General features: G+C 50.3%; 2 protein-coding genes across 2 annotated transcripts in view; both read right to left on the bottom strand.

Annotated features, from left to right (window-relative positions):
- LOC122389476 (acetylcholine receptor subunit alpha-like) overlaps window positions 1–11,275 on the bottom strand; it is a 62,805-nt gene extending 51,530 nt beyond the window's left edge. The window contains exon 1 of the mRNA XM_043381584.1: window positions 10,532–11,275. Within this exon, the coding sequence (XP_043237519.1) occupies window positions 10,532–10,717 (186 nt within the window). The 5' untranslated portion in view covers window positions 10,718–11,275. The remainder of the gene's footprint in view (window positions 1–10,531) is intronic.
- A 6,143-nt stretch (window positions 11,276–17,418) lies between these two features.
- On the bottom strand, window positions 17,419–21,459 carry LOC122389463 (uncharacterized protein K02A2.6-like). Its single transcript, XM_043381564.1, has one exon. It carries the CDS (start codon window positions 21,457–21,459, stop codon window positions 17,419–17,421), a length of 4,041 nt encoding a protein of 1,346 aa, XP_043237499.1.
- Between the last annotated feature and the right edge of the window lie 601 nt (window positions 21,460–22,060).

The following is a 22,060-nucleotide window of genomic DNA, read 5'->3' as shown; positions in this document are numbered from 1 at the left end:
ACGACATTGTAGCCTATCTGACAGGTCCAGTGCTACCGAAAATTCAGTCCTCGACTCTTGCCTGACATGATAGCCGGTGCCATCTATTTAGTCTTTGACTTCCTACGGCTAAGTCTTGGGCCACACCTCAATGAAAGCTGGGGGCCAAGCCTGGATGCACTGGCTCACCAGTAGTTCAGTTTTACCACCACCGTCAGTTTTTAACAGTCCCTCTTACCCCTTGCCTCTCTTCTAATGTCTTTTGTCAATATATTCTTCATCATCACCAGTTCAATTAACAAACATGCATACCAACAACATGTTCAAGTATCACCACCACCGTCAGACCAATCACCCAAAGATCTCACCTCAGTGAAACAGCTGACGGCTCTGATTTGGAGCAAATTTCGTATACATTGACTGAAGAAAATGAATTGAAGATGCAAAATACATTGAGGGACATGCACTTCCCAGTCACCCACCCCCATTAATAGTAAGGTCCATGCCACCGTCGCCAATGCCTGTTCAATTTCACTACACCGCCATTTTCCCGCCACCACCAGCTCTGAGTTTCAGCGTTGCCTTTTAACCAAGTCAGCTAAACGGAGGCCAGCGGCTGTGGTATGGACGTGGCCGACACTGCCCCGGGGCCCACACTGGCTGACCGAGATTAATCGGCAGTGATTCACAGAATCGACCTCCCCACTTCGCAGTCTTTGAGACACACGAGATACTGCAAACGGGGCGAAAGTCTTAACCCGCGCACCGACGGGGGGGGGCGGATATCCGCCCCCCCTGAGGTTTTTCGCGGATAGCGGGAAAACAGCGGCGCGTAGCGCCGCGAAATTTGGTATGACTATTCTCTCATCAATTTTACACATGGTGTGCAAGTTTGAACCTCCTAACTTTTAAGGTCAGGTCATCAGGTCACTTTGAATGACCCAACCTCAAGTCACTTTTTTGCAACTTTGTCACCGTGCCAGAGCTACAGTAGATGTCGGAGGCCTTTGAAAGTCGCAGGATGTTATTAGGTCATTAGTAGCTACAATTTGTATATCTCGGAATTTTGATGTCGGTGACCTAAGGTCAGGTCAATTTCGCGACCTCCCCATTATAAGTCAATGGGGGAAAAATCAACTCCCTGTTTTTACCACTAAAACGGGTCGGAATGGCCCCATATACCATACATGACTTCACATACGATCAACCTTCACTACCTTCAGGTCTGTTTTGCTGTTGGGCAGCTGTAAGGTCATGTGACGTCATCAAAGGTCACCAAAGGTTTTTTGCCAATAACTCCTTATAGGAACAAGATACAGCCGCACGGATGGTCTCATTGTGTTCAGCTCGTCAAGACGCATCGAATGATATGCATGATGACCTCGAGGTCACGTGACCTGAGGTCAACCTTTGACCTTGACCTTTCGAGGTCAACATATATATCATTCAATGCGGATTGACGAGAGGATCACGATGGTGCCCTTAGTTTGTTCCTATCTTGACTACTTCGAAAGTTATTCGAGAAAAACCCTCTCCATATCTAGCGCCGCCATTTTGACTTTTTCGACCCCTGTGACGTCATCTTTGACCTGACCTGAAAATGACCTTAGTAAAAATTGTAGACCTTGTCCGTGCGTATCCGATGCCGTTTACCGCTTGTCGCTATCTTGCTTCGTTCTCGAGATCTCAGGGGGGGCGGTCATCCGCCCCCCCCCCGTCGGTACTAAGTTGGCGCAGACCCCCGTCGGTGCGCGGGTTAAGTCACAGAGGATGGTCGACTCGACACTTCGACAGACGAGATATAACCACTCTGAGATTGCAAAAAGCAAGCGCTGCTACCTCAGACATCACAAAAAGAAACATGTGTAGCGGTTACTGCACAGTGTGGTTCACTACTCGGTACGCCATGCTTCGTAGGTGTAGTGAATAACCTGATAGTGTTACGTTATGCTAAACAATCTTATAATGGTTTCCACTGTCCATGGTTTGGTGTCCAAAGCTTTCGGACAAATTCAATCTTTCCAATCGCCCGTTTTGTCTGTCTGTGCCAGAACTCAGAAATTCCACGCCAGCACAACCATAGCCATCGTCAGCGAGTTGTCCCCGTGTATATGAAACACCCTTTGGCTTCCTAAGCGACTTTAACTAGGGCTGTAATTGATGTGAATGAAGGGAGATAGCCACTGAACACTTTTTGCGCCACCCTGCAGTTACCAGAATGTGCTTCAAGGTTGAACTGATCAGCGCGTGGCCAATAAACAGAAGGGTGTCCATTGGCAGTTACTACCGACTATTGTATGTCAAGTAAAGATGAAGGCCGATGGACTGGCGCACCAGAACGACTGAACTATGATTCAGTCTCTGGGGTGACAGCAAAATAGTTTGCGGAGATTATGACAATGAAACGATTGGGCGAACACAGGGAAACACAAAGAAGCCTCGAAAACATACTATAACATAAAAATCCGTTTTCCTTTGCCGGAGCGAGCACACATCATTATTTGACTTTTTGGCATGGGAGTCGGAGTCACTATAAGTTTGTAGAAAATAGAAAGGACGAACCATTCCCTCTCCTTGAAAGAGTCAGCATCGTTGTCATCAAAGTGTCAATAGGCAATTTGAGCCTCGATGGTGGAATAAATTTCGTAGTTGCCAACACGGAGTAGGAGCTATTGGCACGCGCTCGTCCGCATCTTTGCCGATGGGATTATACTGATTTGGGAGGTAAATACTTGGGATATAAAGTCTGTTTAAAACCAGCGGTTAGTGAAAAAAAAACAAGTAACATTGTCTGCGCTAAAAAAAAAAAAACAGGAGCCTACGTGATAAGAAAGGAGAAAAGGAAGAGAGAAATCGACAGCTATGCTGATACTGGCTAATACGGCTCCCAGTATTATCGCTATTCTTACTAGTTATACCAGTCAATTCTCCAAATATTTTTTTTTAACTTATTCTACTAGAATCAAGACAAATGCTGGATGTAAACGTTTCGGGTGGGACAAGCTGCGCCAGCTTGAAGCTTCCCATTTGAAGCTTCAGCCTGGAAGAGCTTAGAGAGGATTAGCTGCGATTTTGTGCTCTTCGAAACACTCGGAACCAGATTTAGCGACCATAAAAAACTCTGAGGCAATCAAAGGATTTTCACACTTTGGTAGGTATAGATACTTCGAAGTATTGCACAGCTATTGTTTGTCGCTTGCAACTTATCAATAAGGCTTTAGTAAAGAATGTAGGATTGCGAATCGAAATCGCTGTTCTTGATTAAGAAAATAATCAAGAAATCTAGTTCAGTGATACGAGTGGTAATGCATTTCTTGCACCGGTATAAGACCTCAGACGATTGCACTTTGGTCTAACTTCCAAGAGCAGCTGCAGAGAAGTATCTCACCCCGCCAAGTCCAGGCCCTGTGCCATCTGCTGCTGCAAATATTGTCAACGATCGCACGGCTCGCGCTGAATAGAGTGGCTCATTATTCCTGTTTTGGAGCGCGCCGGCTCTCTGTTGGCTTTTACGACCATCGTATTTTTGGGTGATAAGCTGCAGATGCCCATAATTACCTAATAACCATTAACGTAAATAAGCGCAGAATGGAAGCAGACTGGGGCAGTTTAGGTGGATACTACGTAAACATTGTTAGGCATTATTTGCTTTTTCAGAAGTGTTATATTAACCCGCGCCCAGATGGGGTCTGCCGAGCAACGCGGTCTGATGGGGGGGGGGGCCATTTTGGCCCCCCCTCAGATCTCGAGAACCACGCAACATAGCGACAAGCGGTAAACGGTGTTGGATAGCCCCAACAGGGAACTACCTTGTGACCCAATTTCATTGACCTCGGTCAAACCGATGACGTCACAGGTCAGGTCAAAGGTCGAATTTTCACCGTTTACAGGCATTTCAAGAAATGCGTTGTAAAATCGTGTAAAATGCATTTCATTGAAAATCATCGATGGGGAAATGTTCTTCAAACACATATTTTGCTATTTGAGGTCACTGATACCAGGTCAGGTCACAGAGGTCAGGTCACTGGGGGGTCACAATATGAAAGTGTCGTGTGATACATGTTTTATGGTCCATTTTACATGACAAATGCGATTATGTGGGTCAGACAGACTTTAGGGCCAGCTTAGGTCATGTTTTGGTCAAGGTCAGGTCAAGGTCAGGTCAAGGTCAGGTCAAATTAGGTCAAATTTCAAAGTTGATATTTTTGCATAAAATGGGTATCGATTCGATGCAGCTCGTCACGGGGAGTTCAATGGTGGTCTCCGTTTTGCGCTACGAGGTCTAGAATTGCTAAAAATTGAGTTCAAAAATTTGACGTCATCAATTTTTAACAGTTTTTTCGCTATAACTTGGCCAAAAAAAGAGATATCGATCTAAAATTTGGTATGTATATCGAAGAGCGCAGGGACTATCACATATATTCCGTTTTTTTTCGAAATTCGAAAAATTTTTGGAAATTTTTTGAGTTTTTCTAAAAAAATCAATTTTTTTGATTTTTGGGGGTCAAAATCCAAAAATTTCAAAAATCCGAGATAGCAGTTTTGTAGCGCCGTTTTTTCTCTACACAACCACATAAAGAACTTTAAAATTGCTTGTGAACTGTAGAATTGGTGAGCGTTTCAAGATGTCATGTTTTTTGCTCATTTTTACTCGAACATGACCTCAGTTTGACCTCAATAACTCCTGACCTGAGGTGACCTGTGACTTGAAATTTTGTGTGAAGGTGTCAAATTGATGTCCGGTAAGGTACCCAAAATTTGGCGGCGCGCAGCGCCGCCGTTTTCTCGCTATTTAACCCGGCAGGCGGTGGGCCTACCAGCCACCTTCCACGCGGTGGGGGGGGGCACTTTTTTGCCCCCCCCCCGTATCTCCGAAACTACTGGACGGATCCGAAAAATTCAAACGGCGTTCGATAGCCCTGTCAAATTTGTCGAGGGAAACCAAATTTCATTGACCTCGGGGTCACCGATGACGTCACAGGTCAGGTCAAAGATAAAATGTTTCACCGTTCACAGGGCTTCTAGGGAAAGCGCTATAACACCGAGTAAAACGCATTTTGTCGAAAATCAGCGATAAGGCGTCAGTTGTCTAGTACATATGTTGCTATTAGAGGTCACTGGTCATACCAGGTCAGGTCACAGGTCAGGTCACCAAAGGTCACCAAGGGTCACCACATGAGCCCAACTTTACTAAGGTTATGTGATGCATGTTTTATGGCCAGTTTTTCATTTCCAACTCAATGGTGTTGGTTATAAGAGCATCAGGTACGGTTTAGGTCACTTTCTGGTGGAGGTCAGGTCAAGGTCAGGTCAAAAAAGGTCAAATTTCAAAGTTGATATTTTTGCACAAAATGGGTATCGATTCGATGCAGCTCGTCACGGGGAGTCTAATGGTGGTCTTTGTTTTGCGCTACGAGGTCTAGAATTGCTAAAAATTGAGTTTGAAAATTTGACGTCATCAATTTTGAACAGTTTTTTCGCTATAACTTGGCCAACAAACGAGGTATCGATCTCAAATTTGGTATGTAGATAGAAGGCGGTAGGGACTATCACATATATTCCGGTTTTTTCGAAATTCAAAAAACTTTTTGGATTTTTTGGCTATTATATTCAAAAAATCTATTTTTTGATTTTTGGGGGTCAAAATAAAAAAAAAAATCGAAAAACCGAAATAGCAGTTTTGTAGCCCTTTTGATTTCACACCTTTTATGTCTAAAACATTTTTCTGTATCTCTAAAGCTGTAGGCCTGACAGCTCTTTCCGCGAAACCTTTTTTTGGGTCGAAAATGGCAAAAATGACGTCACTCTTACGTCATTAGCGGCCAACCTATCATAGCCTTTGGAAAAATTTTTGGTCACCATGTGCGCTAGCTGCTCCCGGGAGGGTACTGAAAGTTTGGTGACGATCGGCGCAGCGGTTCTCGAGATATATCGAAAAAAGTAAAGGGGGGGCAAAAAATTGCCCCCCCCCCACCGCCTGGAAGGTTAAGAAAAACCACAGGGGGGGGCCAAAATGGCCCCCCCCCCATCAGGGCGCGGGTTAACGTATCATCTCATATGAATAAATGTGACATTACATCATGCAGTTCAAGCACTATCAGTTTTGTTTCCCAACTGTCATAAGTTCGAAAGTATCATCACATGCAAAAACAGTATTCATTGCTTTTATACAGAGCTTTCATAAAAGGGAGAATCGCGATGGGTCTAATTGCAAGTTATTGATATCATTATAGCAAGTATTAATGTATGCATTAGATTGGCTATCAGACTCCCGCTCAATATTTGACAAAGATATTAGGAAGCCCCGTAGAGCGCCGATCCTACTATCCAGCAGAACTGAGTGCGATTGAGGCATACATTAAGAATGGGAGCGATCCAAGCTGTTCGGCTGTTTATCCATCAATGGGTGTCGAACCGGGTTGTCAAATCAGGGCGGACACTAACATATGAGCCGGGCGGGCGGGCGTTACTTATTTATCCCATCAGCAGCTGATTCAATATCGGCAGTCGAATAAGTAGAAATCACATTGAATAATGTGCTTGGTACCGAACAGTGTCAGGCAAACGGCCATTGAGAGAAGTGTATGAATATCAGGTAGGGATGATGACTGAATTGTTTCTCAAAAACGTAAAAACTGGCTGATTTTACATGCACACTGAAAGTTTCGTCTGCCAACATTAGTATTATTATTATATAATCACACAATATGCGTCCATGTCAAATTTCAGTTAATGCCTTGTTGAATATGTCCAGCTTACTTTTCATAACTTAAGTACACATGAAAAAATGGCAACGGTGTACTGATTTTTTCTTTCCTGTTTTGACTGATAAGTCAGCCGTGTCCACTGCTGCACCATCGAGGGGTGTTCGAAAGGACTGATGCCTGGTAACGGAGTCTAATCCGACCCGGCATGCAGCGGGTCTGACCCAGTGACGTCACCGGCCCCGGCAACCAACTACCGGCGGTCATGGCACTCCCCCCCCCCCCCCCGCTGCGTGACGTCAGGACATTGACGGTGCCGGCGCCGGGTCGCGTTCCGGCGCCGTCTCCGCCGCCGAGCGGAAGCTATGACCGACGGCAGCCGGGTCGGGTCGACTTTACAGTGTCGATCCGGGCTCGGGTCCCTCTGTGACGCCTCGCCGATGATGGTGGGACCACCCGTCGGGAACGTCGGACCGGAAAGAGACCGGAAGGTCCTGATCGAGCCGAGTGCCTCCCAGGATTTCGGGGCAGCTCGCCGGGATCGCAAAGCTTAATGAAGCTTCAGCCATGGGCTGGAGACGGAGCCCCGGCTTGGCGGAACGACTGTCATCTGTCTTGGATTAGTGTTTGACCCTGCAACCTCAGTTGGGCTCAACGGCGTATGCACCGCACGATCCAGTGCGTCCGACCTCAATGGCGCCCTGCACGGACGGCCGTCTGGAGGGCCACCTATCGATCTGTCATGTGAGCGGCCCGCCGAACTCCAGTTCAGACTGTTCAGACACCCAACTGTCCTGCTACACGCTTTTATGACCTCTGTGCGGCCCGTTCCGAGCGTTCGGGGCTCTTCAGGGCCGGAGGGAGCCCAGCAACAGAGCCTAGGCCTGGTCCCCGACGGCGATTTGAGACAAAGAGCACTTCCAACAGTTTCCGCTTGGGATGGCGGTCAGGTCGGTTCGAGGAATCGGCACGCGGCGTTTGAGAGTCGCCGATGGGTGGGCCTCGGGGGAGACCGCGCCTGATGGAGCCGCTCTCCTTCCAGCGGCGCACCGAACACGGCGCCGGCCACGACAGACAATGACCGGGTAAAATCAGCGGAGATTGGGATCAAAGGTGGATCAATTCGCTAAGGGCTCATCTAACACCTATCCAATTTTCTTGTTAATGTATTCGGTGATATAAAAAATAAACCTTCATATTATCAAGCTTGACGACTAAAATTCATGCGCATGCTTTCTTTACAAAAAAAAATGATAAAAAATGAGAAAAAAGAATGCCGCCACAGGGATACGCCGCCTCGTATTACAATTCACATCACCAGACCGCTGCAGCCGATCTAAAAGTCAAATGGAAGTGGAAGTTTGTGTGCAGCAGCAATCTGAGTCCACGCTGAGCCTCTCAGCTGATCTTTGGAAGCACTCGGCGCCACTCCCTGCCAGTCCAAGCCAACCATGCGAGAAGCAGACCGACAGCACTTTGATCGCCGCGGCGCGCCGCCCGCCCCGTGTCCTACAAATGGGGCCACTTTTTGCCTCTGGCGCGCCGCTCCTCGCCGCCGAAAGTGACTCTGCGTCTCGATTCTGAATGACGGCTGACCGTTCCTCTCGCCCCGGGCGATTTTGGCCTGTCACCAGCAGAGAGAGAGAGAGAGGGGGCTGGAGAGTGGCAGAGGACGGGGAATATGTGCCTCCCTCGGGTTATTTCGCAGCAGTAGTAGCGATAGTGGCGGCGGTGGCGGCGGAGTACTGTGGCCGGTCAGGCGACCAACCCTATGGGACCGAGCAATCGACGGCTCATCCGGCGGGGTTATTGGGCGGTGGGCGGGGGAGGGGGTGGACGATGGACGGTGGACGGTAGGGATGGGTGGTAGTTGGTGAGTGGTTGGCAGTTAATTAAGATGCTTATCGTTCAGCGATCACCCTTACATACGTCGAAAGATAAAAAGTGCTGTAAGCATGTACTTACTTACGTACGATATCCCTCGCATGTGTGCGGCGTTTGCCAGCTTCTAATGTGTAGGGGGGGGGGGGGTCGGTTGGACCCCCCCTTGCCGTTTGGCCCCTGATCGAGCTAGAGCTTCGCGGAAAAAACGAGCGTGTTGCCCGTGACGAGAGGAAGCCGATGATACCCAATTTTAAGGTCCTAGGTCATTGGTTGACCTTCCAGGTCAGGTCAATGACCCAAAGTCGGGAAAATCGGGACCTGTTAGAAAGTCGTAAAGTGTGGCTGCTAAGGGGTTTTTCGGGGTGCTGATCACGAATATCGTGTTAGTTTTGATCACAGATGATGTCTTGAAGCATTTAGACCAGGTCGGGTCAGGTCAGGTCAGGTCAACCAGTAGGCGTCGTGACGGGTATTCGTAGTACGTGTCAACCGCCTCTGACAGCTTCGTAACATGTTACGAAGTCACCAAATCTACTTCGTTAATGTTCAAATGGTTGCTAAATTCGAATTCAGCTCCAAAAACTAGCCTAGAAACATGTGAAACTCGAAAAAGTGACCCGAGGTCACCCGAGGTCACCAAAGGTCAATGACCTGACCTGACCTTCAGGTGACCTTGACACACACGGGAGTAACATCAAATCACATGTTTGAACGTTTGAAACCACGAAAAGCTTGCAAACACGCGGCTAGTGCGAGCCGACATACGCGAAATCGCGATTCCGGCCAAACATGGTCTCGGAAAAGAGGTCACAGGTGAAAGGTCATTTGGGCCAGGGTCATGAAATTTTCAGGGTAGGTGTCAAATTGATCAATGCGAGGGTACTGAAAGTTTCGTCGCGATCGGCCGCTTTTTACGCGAGTTATTCGCGAAAAACCATGGGGGGGTCCATCCGACCCCCCCCCCCCCCTACACATGCGAGGGATATTCGGAAGACATAAGTTGGTTATTACTAGCCGTTTTCACGACGGGCTATCCGGCGAATGCACCTAATTTGACCAAATCTGCACCTAATCTCTTTTACTGCAAATATCTTTATTTTATGAATTCATTTCAGTGTATTAATCGACGATACTCCCTGATAATATGACAAAGCTGGCATATGAACAACTAGTGCAACCCTAGCTGATAGCTACTTGGATACACTGAACCTAATTTGACCAAATCTGCACCTAATCTGCACCAGATGTGCACCAAATGTGTACCAGATGCCCGTCGTGAAAACGGCTATTACCATTATCTTCTTAGTGGTCGATGGATTTGAATGGAGAGTGAATGGTATGAGATGCAAACAAGGGATCGGTGGGGGAAAAGGACCGTGGGAGGGAGCAGCCGATAAACTTGACAGGTGGTGGTCAGTGGATGTTGATTGTTGGGCGGTAAGTGGTCGACGTTACTCAGCGAGCAGTGCCAGGCGGTTGGTGGCGGGCTCTGACGTTGGCCGTTGGCCGATATACAGACCCGAGCACTGGTGCTATATCGCCGGTCATTCGTTTCCACACCAGCGCTGTGTCCACCGTCGACCGAGCCACTGAAGGCTGTCTCTGGAGACACATCGCAGCCGCGGGCCCGCCCGAATAGCAAGCAGCCCGCTCGCCAGTGCCAGTGTGTGGGTCTACGTCAGCGGTTTCGTTAGCCATTCTCTCAATAGCTTTCGATTTGGTGGCTTCCCACCCCTTTAAAATATAAATTTGTTTCAATCGTCCCTGTATTGACTTTGTTTGATTCTTACTTCCCACTCTTTCCGTAACACGTCTTAGGCTTTATTTTACTTCTTTTTGCCAGAATCGAACGCGTGGGAAGTTTTCTCAGACGTGCCTAAAAACTCTGAACTCACTAACTAGAGCACAAGCGAACATAAAAGACCTCCCTATGAATTCAGCGTTCCTCGAGTCGTTTCACTCACCACATCAATGAGTTGGGAGAGCTTGAGTTTGATGAAGACCTGCAGCACATCAGTTGTGTTCACCACGGGCCGCACCAGCTTGTTGTAGTTGGATAGCAAGTCGTCATAGAGCCGGGAAGCGTCTGGGTTGGCGGTGGCCGGCAGGACAGCCAGCAGGGCGAGCACGGCGAGCACGGACGGCTGCATCGCCAGGCCGGGCCTGAAAGAATGTCGGCACACGGGCTACCGGAGAGTATGGCGACGATGGCGGTGACTTGTGGCACATGTACCGCCTTCACCCGTTGCCGTACTGTCGTTGAAGAAGCTCTTTTTTCTTGACGATGGATTGCTGAAGCTGAAGTTTAACCCAGCAAGGATGAAGGAACGAGTTACTGCAAATTGTTTCGTCTGTCGCTATACAATCTTGTAGTTCACCATATCCGTTTAGCTGACACTTATTGAAAGCTATCTTCAGCAACTACACCAGTCAATTCTAAGGCCATGCGCTGACTAAACACCGCGAACTTCTAATCGAAGTCACCTCAACACTTTGATTATGCAGCTTGTTTACCACTTTATGTCAACGATAACTCTGGTCTGTTTCGTCCTCTCCAGCACAGCTCTCGCTTGAAACACATCCACCCACACGCGCTCACTCTTTCTGCGGCGGCGCTCGTCCGGTCAGCTCTCTTGGTCACGATCTGTGCCTCTGTCCATGCTCCGAGGCGCCGTCGGTCCACCCATCGCCGAGGCACAGGGAAGACTGGCGCCCGCCGGGCCGCCCGCCCGGCCGACCGACCGTGCCCCACCGCCGCCGCCGGCCGGCCGCCGTCCGTCGACCACCGACGGGCCGATTCTGCGCCGGCTGCCTCTGACAGACACGCATTCTTGATGAAGGACCGGCGATTAAAAGAGCAAACGCTGGTCGTAGGAGCTGGTGTAGCGATGTTTTCTGTTCTGTAAAACCGTCCTCGTCGCAATATTTGGCTCTGAATGGCGTTTCATGTAGGTAGACAGAAAGCTACATGAAAACACGCCTCTTTGAGCCGAAAATGCTGAAATGCGGTAAAGCTCCGTTTGAGATATTTATAAATCTTCAAAAAAGTCCACTGATTAAGTTAGTGATTATGCCAGTGTACAAAAGAAAATATTCGAATGAAATTGCTGCCACTGCCCCTCTTTTGCTATGATGCGTAACTACAGCATGACATCTCCCAAAATGTTTACGCAAGCTCTTACGGAGGTAAGTACTGCAAGTATAGTGCAAACGGTGGCTTCAATGCCTATATACTGCGTATGTTTTGTGTATTCATCTATCTACCGTGCTAGCGGTACTACTGCAAGCAATTGATATCAAGTGGCGTTGATCGGTCCAGAGGGAAATGCAGCGTGATGAAACAGGATGCATGCTCGTTGTCCGAATTTACTGCTGGCGATCAACCTATTGGAGAGGGTTGCCTACTGGTGGGCTCCTTCCCCTCGTGCGGTAGAGAGCCAGCTACGACTGTTCAAGTTGACAACGGATCATATGCGCTCTGCTCTGAGTGTGTTTTACGTATGTGTTTTTAGGCAGTGGCTTTAACCCTCGCACCGACGAGGGCGGATATCCGCCCCCCTGAGGTTTTTCGCGAATAGCGGGAAAACCGCGGCGCGTAGCGCCGCGAAATTTGGTATGACTATAACCTTATCTATTTTACACATGGTGTCCAAGTTTGAACCTCCTACCTTTTAAGGTCAGGTCACCAGGTCACTTTGAATGACCCAACCTCAAGTCACTTTTTTGCAACTTTGTCACCGTGCCAGAGCTACAGTAGATGTCGGAGGCCTTTGAAAGTCGCAGGATATTATTAAGTCATTAGTAGCTACAATTTGTATATCTCGGAATTTTGATATCGGTGACCTAAGGTCAGGTCAATTTCGCGACCTCCCCATTATAAGTCAATGGGGGAAAAATCAACTCCCTGTTTTTACCACTAAAACGGGTCGGAATGGCCCCATATAGCATACATGACTTCATATACGATCAACCTTCACTACCTTGAGGTCTGTTTTGCTGTTGGGCAGCTGTGAGGTCATGTGACGTCATCAAAGGTCACCAAAGGTTTTTGGCCAATAACTTCGTACAGGAACAAGATACAGACGCGTGGATGGTCTCATTGTGTTCAGCTCGTCAAGACGCATCGAATGATATACATGATGACCTCGAGGTCACGTGACCTGAGGTCAACCTTTGACCTTGACCTTTCGAGGTCAACATACCTATATATCATTCGATGCGGATTGACGAGAGGATCACGATGATGATGCCCTTAGTTTGTTCCTATCTTGACTAATTCGAAAGTTATTCGAGAAAAACTCTCCATATCTAGCGCCGCCATTTTGACTTTTTCGACCCCTGTGACGTCATCTTTGACCTGACCTGAAAATGACCTTTGTAAAAATTGTAGATCTTGGCCGTGCGTATCCGATGCCGTTTACCGCTTGTCGTTATCTTGCTTCATTCTCGAGATCTCAGGGGGGGCGGTCATCCGCCCCCCCCCCCCGTCGGTGCGAAGTTGGCGCAGACCCCCGTCGGTGCGCGGGTTAAGAACCGCGGATAGGAATCAAGTGACCGTCGCTGAGGAAATTAGACGGAAATTCAAGGGGGAATTTAACGACATAGATATGCAAACAGAACCACAAAAAATGAAACAGCCACCCGCGAGCCTTCCAGTGGGGATGCAATTGTGGATAAAAGACGTGTCTATGGCAGTGGCTATGCCAAATGTGTGTGCCTAATAGAAAGATGCATTGCAAATTCATGATGTAATTTAGGTACAATTATATAAGTCATAGACCATGTTTCCATGCAAGTAACTGGATGCTCAGCTTACCTACTTGTTTGTTCAAACTGTTGAAAATATTTATACCTACGCAGCAACAATAAAAAACACATATTGATGTCGTACTCGTACCAGTCTTCATTTCAAGTCAACTGCTGATATATGTATGATACGCTGCTACGTTGTTACTGCTATGCTGAATGCTCCCACACAGCTCCTAGGCTCACAGTCACAATGACTTTGCTCAAACATGTTACGCCGAGCCTGTTCAAGAAGATTGACGCTAGTATTGCAGACTACATATCGCAATGTAACGAAAGATATGATGCGAATGGCACTAGATGGCGTATTCAATTAGGTTTAAGCCCTGCTGAGCAGCTAATCTCAGCTGGCGAGTGCCAGGATTGCTACTGGTATCGTGCAGCTGCCTGTCAAGACATCCGTGCGGCCGCCATTATTTCTTGAGAGAGAGCGCAAGACTGCCGGAGTCACTCACTCTCATATAGGCTCATATGAGCACTCCAGACCAGACGAGCTGTAGCGCCCAGTCGCCCAGAATTGGACAGAGTTCAGGACAGGACTGGCTCAGCAGCACAGTTACTGGGTGGACAACTATTGGCTTACAAAGCCAGAGATGACCTTGCGGCAGAGCTGAGGGGTTGGGGCGGGGCGGCAGCGGCAGTGCGGAGGGGTGGGGGGTGGGGGGGGGGGCAGCTGGTGACCAGAGCCGCCCGTTCAGGTCGATGGTGGCCCGGCCAACTTTACTGCAGATTGACCATCTCCGGCGGTGTGACCGATGGTGGTGGCAGCGGGGACACGCCGCGAGCAGCGGAGAGCGTTCGGGACCCGTCCTACCGGCGCGGGCCAGCGCTGTGCATGCCGTCCACTCCATAACACGGGGCCGGAGCGGCGCAGGTAACGGGTGATCTAATTATGCGATGTATAGAAGAGCACAGGATTGGTAATTCAATAATAAAGTTGCTCGTAAGACAAAAGTAGGGCTTTTAACAGATGATAATGAGGAGAAATTCGAACAATGTAGGCGAAATGAAAGTTTAAGTTTAGTCTACCAGCTAATGTAAGGTTCTTGGAGAGAAGAACCTGAAAAATAACGTCATACATGTGTTAAGACGGTCATTATACATATCCCCTATAGCCCCCCCCCCTCCTGTTTTTCCGCAATAACTTCCAAACCGCTTGACGTATCAACGCCAAACTTTCATTACTTTCGGCTGCATCAATTTGACACCTTGTGTCAAAATTTGAACTTCGTAGCTACCATAGGTCGGCCGGAAATGACGTCAGAGTGACGTCATGTTCGTCCGATTTCGACGCAAAACATTGAACCACGGCAATCGCTCCCAAGAGCTCAGTTTTTAAGCTAGATCTAATTCTTTGCATGAAAGGACTCAGAATTGACTGCGCTATCAAACTGCTATCTCGGATTGTCGAAATTTTAAAAATTTTGAAAATTTTATATAATGATATTCAAAATTTATATTTTTATTTTTTTTTTCAAAAAGTTTTTGACTTTTCAAAAAAACGGAATATATGTGACAGAACGCATGATTATGACTAACGCTATCAAGTTTTAGCTAAATACCTTCAAAAATGGCCAAGTTATACGCATTATTGCAAAAAATTCACAATTACTAATTTTTCAAATCAATTTTTCAGTACGTATTTGACATCGTACACCAATATAAATGGCACCATCGTGTTCCTGAGCATCCAACAGACACCTTTTTTGTTGAAAAATTTTTACTTCAAAATTTGACCATTTTTGACCTGAAAGTGACCTGACCTAAGCTAAATTCGACTCAAAATGACCTCGAATGACACAGACGACATCAAATTCGAAATCTATGGCCTAAATGGACCATAAAACATGTGTCACGTGACCGACGCATGATATAATATTTCCGTGACCTGTGATGACCTGACCCTGACCTGAAAATCAAAGTACAAGTTTGGTACCCTCAAGGTATCTAGAGCATCTGTTCACGAGTGTGGAAACAAAAAATGAGCATGATCTGACTTGTAAGACGGCGGCCAGAGCCCAAAATGTGAACAAGCCAAAATGCAAATAATTTTTACTTTGACCTGACCTGTGACGTTATCGGTAACCTCGAGGTCAATGAAATTAGGTTTCGTTCGACAGTTTTTCCGGGGCTATCAGACGCCGTTTGAATTTTGACGATCGGCCCGGTAGTTTCGGAGTTAGGAGGGGGGCTATGAATAGCCCTCCCCCAGTAGGGCGTGTTATACACAGACCCCAGTGGGGCGCGGGATATAGTAGACACCACCTATGTAGACACATAGTAGACTTGTTCAATAAATGATAGGGAGAACTCACCTATTTGTAGGTACTTTCATGCCATAGGCGGTTTATCTATCTATACCTAGGGGAGAGTGGGGCAAAGCGGCCACCCGGGGCAAAGCGGCCACCCATCGTTTTAGCCCTTCATAGCTGGCGTCAGTTCCAATTTATGGTCTCCAATTATACTTCTCTTCACGGTCGTTCGAATGAGCCAGACCGGGGTTTCAGGCCCATCGCCATTGTTCTGTGAAATACGGAAAAGCATTTCTTGCCATGTTACCAACTATGTTTACAATTTTTAAATGTTATGTTATTCCATAACCGTTTGGAATTTTTATAAGCGTTCTTGTCCATGCATTGCATGGTTATCGTACATGTATTCTACCAATTTTAATGTTTTTTACCCCACTAATAGCTAAGCTGGAATATTGTTGTCTCGGACGGTATGCGCGGGGCAAAGTGGCCGGGGCAAAGTGGCCACCCCCCAATTGGCCATAAGTTATTTCCATCTGGATAAAAAACATTATTCATATTCAAATGTGTCGTCAGGCATTCATCTTGGCCACTTTTCAGCTGCATGAGTTACCAAATAATGCAATTAAATGTTTTTTTCATGAAAATCCTTTTTTTGTTTACCTACAGGTGGAAGATGATAAAGTAAACATCCATCCTCGCTTAAACCTTGTCACCATCAAATACCCTAGTCGTACATGAGGCAACAATTTTGTTTCTCAAATCGGGACTTGAGAAGACACCAGTGGCCGCTTTGCCCCAGGGTATGGGGCAAAGTGGCCAATATGCATAGGTTCAAAGTTTTGTCAATATCTTCTATATGTGAACGCCTTTGGAAATAAAACGCAGTTGAAATAAAAGGCAGCTTAATAGGGATCATATTGGTATAGAAAGAATCTTTCCAAGTTTAAAAACCAAGCGTTGACATCGTGAAAAGCGTTAGGGTGGCCGCTTTGCCCCACTCTCCCCTACATACCATAAAAAGCCAGTTTCAGAGCTATTGCAATGGATGATGTGTTTGGCCATTTGACGCTCAAATGCACTCACAATACCTAACACTGCCCTCTACGCAACGTACGAGGGGTGTTCAAAAAGTTCTCGGCCCAACCATGAAGGAGCAGAGATACGACGTCGACTTATTAGACCAAAAATGTTCATTGAGTCAAATAACCAGCGTTAAGACAAAAAATATCTCGCGCAGCGCTTCGCGAGAGGCCCCAGGGTCTCCATAGCTTAGTGGGTTTTGGACCCATCTGTCACATCCAAGACGGCTGCTTTTGTCTCCTTGCTGTCAGCGAAGTTGCCATTGCTAAGCAATTTCCTTATGTTGGGGAAAAGGTGGCAACCAGAGGGTGCATGGTACGGAGAAAAAAGTGGCTGTGACAGCAACTCGAAGCCACAGCTCACTGCTTCGCTGATCGTCACCCTGCTCATGTGTGCTGGTGCGTGGTCCTGGATCAGGCGCACACTTTTAGTCAGCTTCCCTATAGTATTCGTTCGATTGCGAGAGATACCGGATGAAGAGCCGCAGGACAATCTATTGTTTTCTAAAAACATGGCGTCGACACGCTGGGTTACAATGGTGACGCGATTGTTACAAGGCTGGAGGATCGGTGCTACTAATCCAAAACCGTTATGATCGCGTACACTATATACCCCGACACATAAAGTTAAAGCACGCCCGGTACGGAATAACGAGTCATATCAAAATGTTACGCCGGGCCATGCGGGTCTGAGCTGGGCTAGGCGAGGGCCTAGGTGGCGAGCTTACGGGGCTGGAACCGACGCCTGCCGAACGAGGACGGCGGCAGCTCGTTACCCGAACGGTGCGGCGAGCGCGGCGAGTCAACCGGCGCTGGAGTGGCCGATCGACGTCCATCTGGAGCCGGGGAGCCAGGAGGGTCTCCTCGCACCGCTGGCAGGCCCTCGCGCCGGGGAGTGACCGGACGAGGCGCGTGTGCGGTCTCGCGCTGGTCCGCCACGGTCGGTAGCGGGTCGAGTCCGGCTGCAGGCGAGTCGCCGTCAGATGTCTCTGCCGAACTGGCTGCCGGGGCGAGCGCCAGGTGAGACGCGTTGTACCGTGTGCCGTCAGACAGCAGGAACGTGGCTTTGCCGAGACGACGGACCACCGTCTGTGTCGGTCCGAACCGTGACAGGTTCTTGGGCGTGTGTCCAGGGCGGCGAACGCGGACCTTGTCGCCGGGCTGGATGGTGGGTACCTTCACGCCGCGGCGCCGGTTGTAGTTCCGCTCGTTGCGGCGCTGCTGAGTCTGCACGCGCGTGTGCAGGCCGGCGTCTGGAGCGGAGTCGGCTGACATCACTGGCAGGTCCAGGCGCATGCGGCGGCCATGCAGACCTTCAGAGGGCGAGATCCCGGTGGTGCAGTGCGGTACGGTGCGGTACAGAGCCAGGCGGCGCGTGACGTGCGCGGCGAAGGCCTGTGGCGTCCGCGGCGACTGCTGAGCGGCTTCGAGCAGCCACGTCTTGAGGGTTCGGTTGAACCGCTCGACGGCCGCGTTTCCCCGCGGCCAGTAGAGAGACGACTTCCGATGCTGGATACCGCGGTCACTCAGGTACTTCTCGAACTTGGCACTTGTAAACTGGGGGCCGTTGTCGCTAACGAGCTCGTCACAGTAGCCCTCTCGAGACCACAGGCTGCTGAGGAAACTGATGACGTCATCGGTTTCGACAGACGATGTCAGGGCGACTTCTGGCCACTTGCTGGCGTAGTCGATGACTGTGATGGCGTAGCGGGCTGAAGGCGGCGCACCTGCGATGGGTCCGACGACGTCGATGCCGAGCTTGGACCAGGCCCGGTCCGGGAGCGGGACCGGCTGCAGCGGAGCGGGGCGCGCGCCCTGAGAGAGGACGGCGTCCTTGGCCTGGCAGGTCGAGCAGTCGCGGATGAGGTCGGTAGTGGCTCGCATCATGCCGGGCCACCACGCGAGACTTCTGAGCAGCTGTTTCGTGCGCACGATGCCTTCGTGCGACCGGTGAGCCACTTGGAGGTACTTGTCGATCAGGGCGAGCGGGACGACCACTCGGTCGGGGCCTCGCAGGATGATGTTGTCATCGCGCAGCTGAAGTTCATGACGGACGTCGAAGAACGGTCGGAGCGTCGGCGAGCACTCTCGCGCCGAGGCCGGCCAGCCTGTGCGGATGGCCTCCCGCACCTCGCTCAGCGCTGGGTCGGCTTCTGACGCTGCTCGGATCTCCGACTCTGGGAGCGCGTCTGTGGCGTCGTCTGTGACGAGAGCGATGATGTCGTCCCCGTCAGTCTCGGCGCCGGACGTGTCTGGGAGCGGAAGCCGGGACAGCGCGTCGGCGACAGGGATCGTGTGTCCCGGTTTGTACTCGACAGAGTACGAGTAGGGCAGGAGACGAGCCTGCCACCTGGCGATTCGAGCTCCGGCGCGGTTGGACGACTTCGGCGTCAGCAGGGTAGTGAGCGCCGAGTGGTCGGTCTTGAGCTTGAAGAAGCGTCCCCACAGGTAGATACGCCAGTGTTCCACTGCGTTGACTGCACTGAGCGCTTCTTTTTCAGACACGGAGTACCTGGACTCGGCTTCCGTGAACGAGCGGGACCAGTAGGCGACCGGCCGCTCCTCACCGCTGGGCTGAACCTGTGTGAGGACAGCACCGGCGCCTCGGTCACTCGCGTCGGAGGTGACGATCGTCTGCAGGTGCGGGTCGAACGGGCGCATGACGGGGCTCGTCGAGATCAGCTGTTTCACCTTGTTGAAGGCGGCCTGCTGTTCTTCGGACCACTGGAACGGTGCGTCCTTCTTGAGGAGGTGAGCCATCGGTCGGACGACTGAGGCGTACGCTGGCACAAAGCGGCTGAACCATCCTGTGGTCCCCAGGAAGCTACGTAGCTCCCGAGCGTCGGAGGGCGGAGGCGCCTCGATCACAGCGCGGACGGTTGACTGGAGTGGGACCACTCCAGCTGCAGAGAGCTTGTGACCGCAGAACTCGATGCTGGTCTGCCTGAAGACGGACTTGTCCTTGTTGATGGTCACGTTGGCTCGGGCCAGGCGGTCCATGACCTCCTTGAGGCGGGTGTCGTGCTCTTGGTGATCTTTCCCAGACACCAGGATATCATCCAGGTAGTGCCCACAACCTGGGACACCCTTCAGCAGGCTGCTGAGGAGCTTCTGGAAGGCGCTTCCACTTGAGACGAGACCGAACGGCACTCGTGTGTACCGCATGAGACCATCAGGCGTCAGGAAGGCCGTGATGTCTCTTGAGTCCTTGTGCAGGCGAAGTTGATGGTACGCTGTCTTGAGGTCGATCCTGCTGTAGACGCTGCCGTGCAGTTTCGATTCCAGCTCGTCAATTGTAGGCAGGGGGTGGACCTCTGCAACGATCTGCGAGTTGGGTCCACGGAGGTCGACACAGACCCGTATCCGGCCATCCTTGCGCCTGGACACGGCGAGGGGGCTGACCCACTCAGATGCGTCGATCTTCTCGATGATGCCGTCGTGCAGCAGACGTTGCAGCTCGGCCGACACTTCCTCACGGACTGAGAGGGGAAGTCGGCGGAGCCTGTAGGCTGTTGGAGTAGCACCAGGCTTCAGCACGATGCGGTGCTCGTAGTGCTCGATGGCAGGCAGTGGCTGGGCTTCAGCCTCCACGCTGTAGATGCTGTTGGAAGCCGGGTGGAGAGTGATGCCGAGGGCGTTGATCAGGTTCAACCCCATGATAGCCTCTTGATTCGGAGTTTCCACCAGGAAGAAGTCTGTTGTAGCTTCTTGACCATTGAAGCGGACGACTGTGGGCAGTGTGCCCTTCACTGACAGTGGGGTTTTGGCAAACCCGTACAGGCTGGCAGTGGACGACTCGTAGGGCACCCCTTTGAACAGCTTACGTGCCAGGTCCATGCTGAGGATGGAGCAGGAGGCACCCGTGTCGACTTGGAGCAGCACATCTCGCTGCACACCTGTACTAGCAGTCACTGATGCGGTACAGGTCATCTTGGAACTGGTTGAGGTGGAGCAGGAGAGCACCTGAAGCTCCTTGCAGGCAGGCGGCTTCTCCTTGCTGCGACACCAGGATGCGAAGTGTCCCTTCCTGCCGCACTGATGACAGACCACCTTCTTGGCGGGACACGACTTATCCCTTGGCTGGTGATCCTTCCGACCACAGTTGGTGCACTGGGTGGCTGGGCTGGGTAACGATGGCTGGGTGGTGCGGCGTCGTGGGCCTGTGCTGACCTTGGCCACAGCTCCGAGCTGCAGCGCAGGAGGGGCCATGGCAGCAGCTTCACGCAGGGAGCGCTCGAAGGCCTCTGCCATCACCAGCACCTTCTCCAGGGTGAGGTCCTTATCCTGGAGGAACCGTTCTCGGAGTCTGGGGTGCACAGTCTTTTCAACCACTACGTCACGGATCAGTTCGTCTGTGATGGCCCCGAACTCACACGTTCGAGCCAGACCGCGTAGAGCTGACACAAAGTCTGCAGTTGTCTCACTGTCATGTTGTCCACGCTGACGAAAGTTGAACCTCTCCACGATGACGTTGGTGCGCGGAGTATAAAACTCACGCAGTTGGCGCAGAGCCAAGTCAAAGTCCGTTTCGCCGTCAGCCTTCACGCCGGGGGGCAGGGTCCCGTACAGCCGGTACGCTTCGTCGCCAACACAATGAAGGAGAACAGCGCGCTGCCGGGCAGGGTTGAAGGTGTCGCCAGAGATGGCGAGGAGGTAATTAACAAATTTGCCCTCCCATGTCTGCCAGTCAACAGCGGGTTTTCCAGGGCTGGGCAAAAACGGCGCGGGAGGCTGCACGCCGTCCAGGCTCATTCTGAATTGATAAACTCGCACTCGAAATTCCTCTCGGCAAGACTACCGACACTGTTCGACCACAGTGGTTATCACTCAACGAGGAATCTCATCCTTGTCGCCATTTATAGTATTCGTTCGATTGCGAGAGATACCGGATGAAGAGCCGCAGGACAATCTATTGTTTTCTAAAAACATGGCGTCGACACGCTGGGTTACAATGGTGACGCGATTGTTACAAGGCTGGAGGATCGGTGCTACTAATCCAAAACCGTTATGATCGCGTACACTATATTCCCTAGTCTCTCCTCTATATCTGCTGCTCGCAACTATTATCGAAGGGGGGTGTAGCATTCATCATCAATTGTGCGCCTCTGTTTTAGAAAGTTAACCAGCAGTTAACCAGTCAGTATCCCAAAATGCAACCACTGTCACCTTGCCGTCTGACTTAAACACGTCGCACACATTTGGTGGCCTTTAATCAGTGTGCTTCCACCTGTGCAACTCGGTCACGCCCTTGGGTCAACATGTGACACCCACAATCCCTCCACGGTAACAAGTAGTTCAATGACCTCTTTTGGATCTTCGATATAGGGGCCAAAATTTTCGCGTTACGCCTCCT

Source organism: Amphibalanus amphitrite, unplaced genomic scaffold (assembly GCF_019059575.1).
Source record: "Amphibalanus amphitrite isolate SeventyFive unplaced genomic scaffold, NRLGWU_Aamphi_draft 000359F_arrow, whole genome shotgun sequence".
NCBI lineage: Eukaryota > Metazoa > Arthropoda > Thecostraca > Balanomorpha > Balanidae > Amphibalanus > Amphibalanus amphitrite.
The sequence above is the reverse complement of the archived record's forward strand: the minus strand, read 5'-3'. Positions and strand labels throughout refer to the sequence as shown.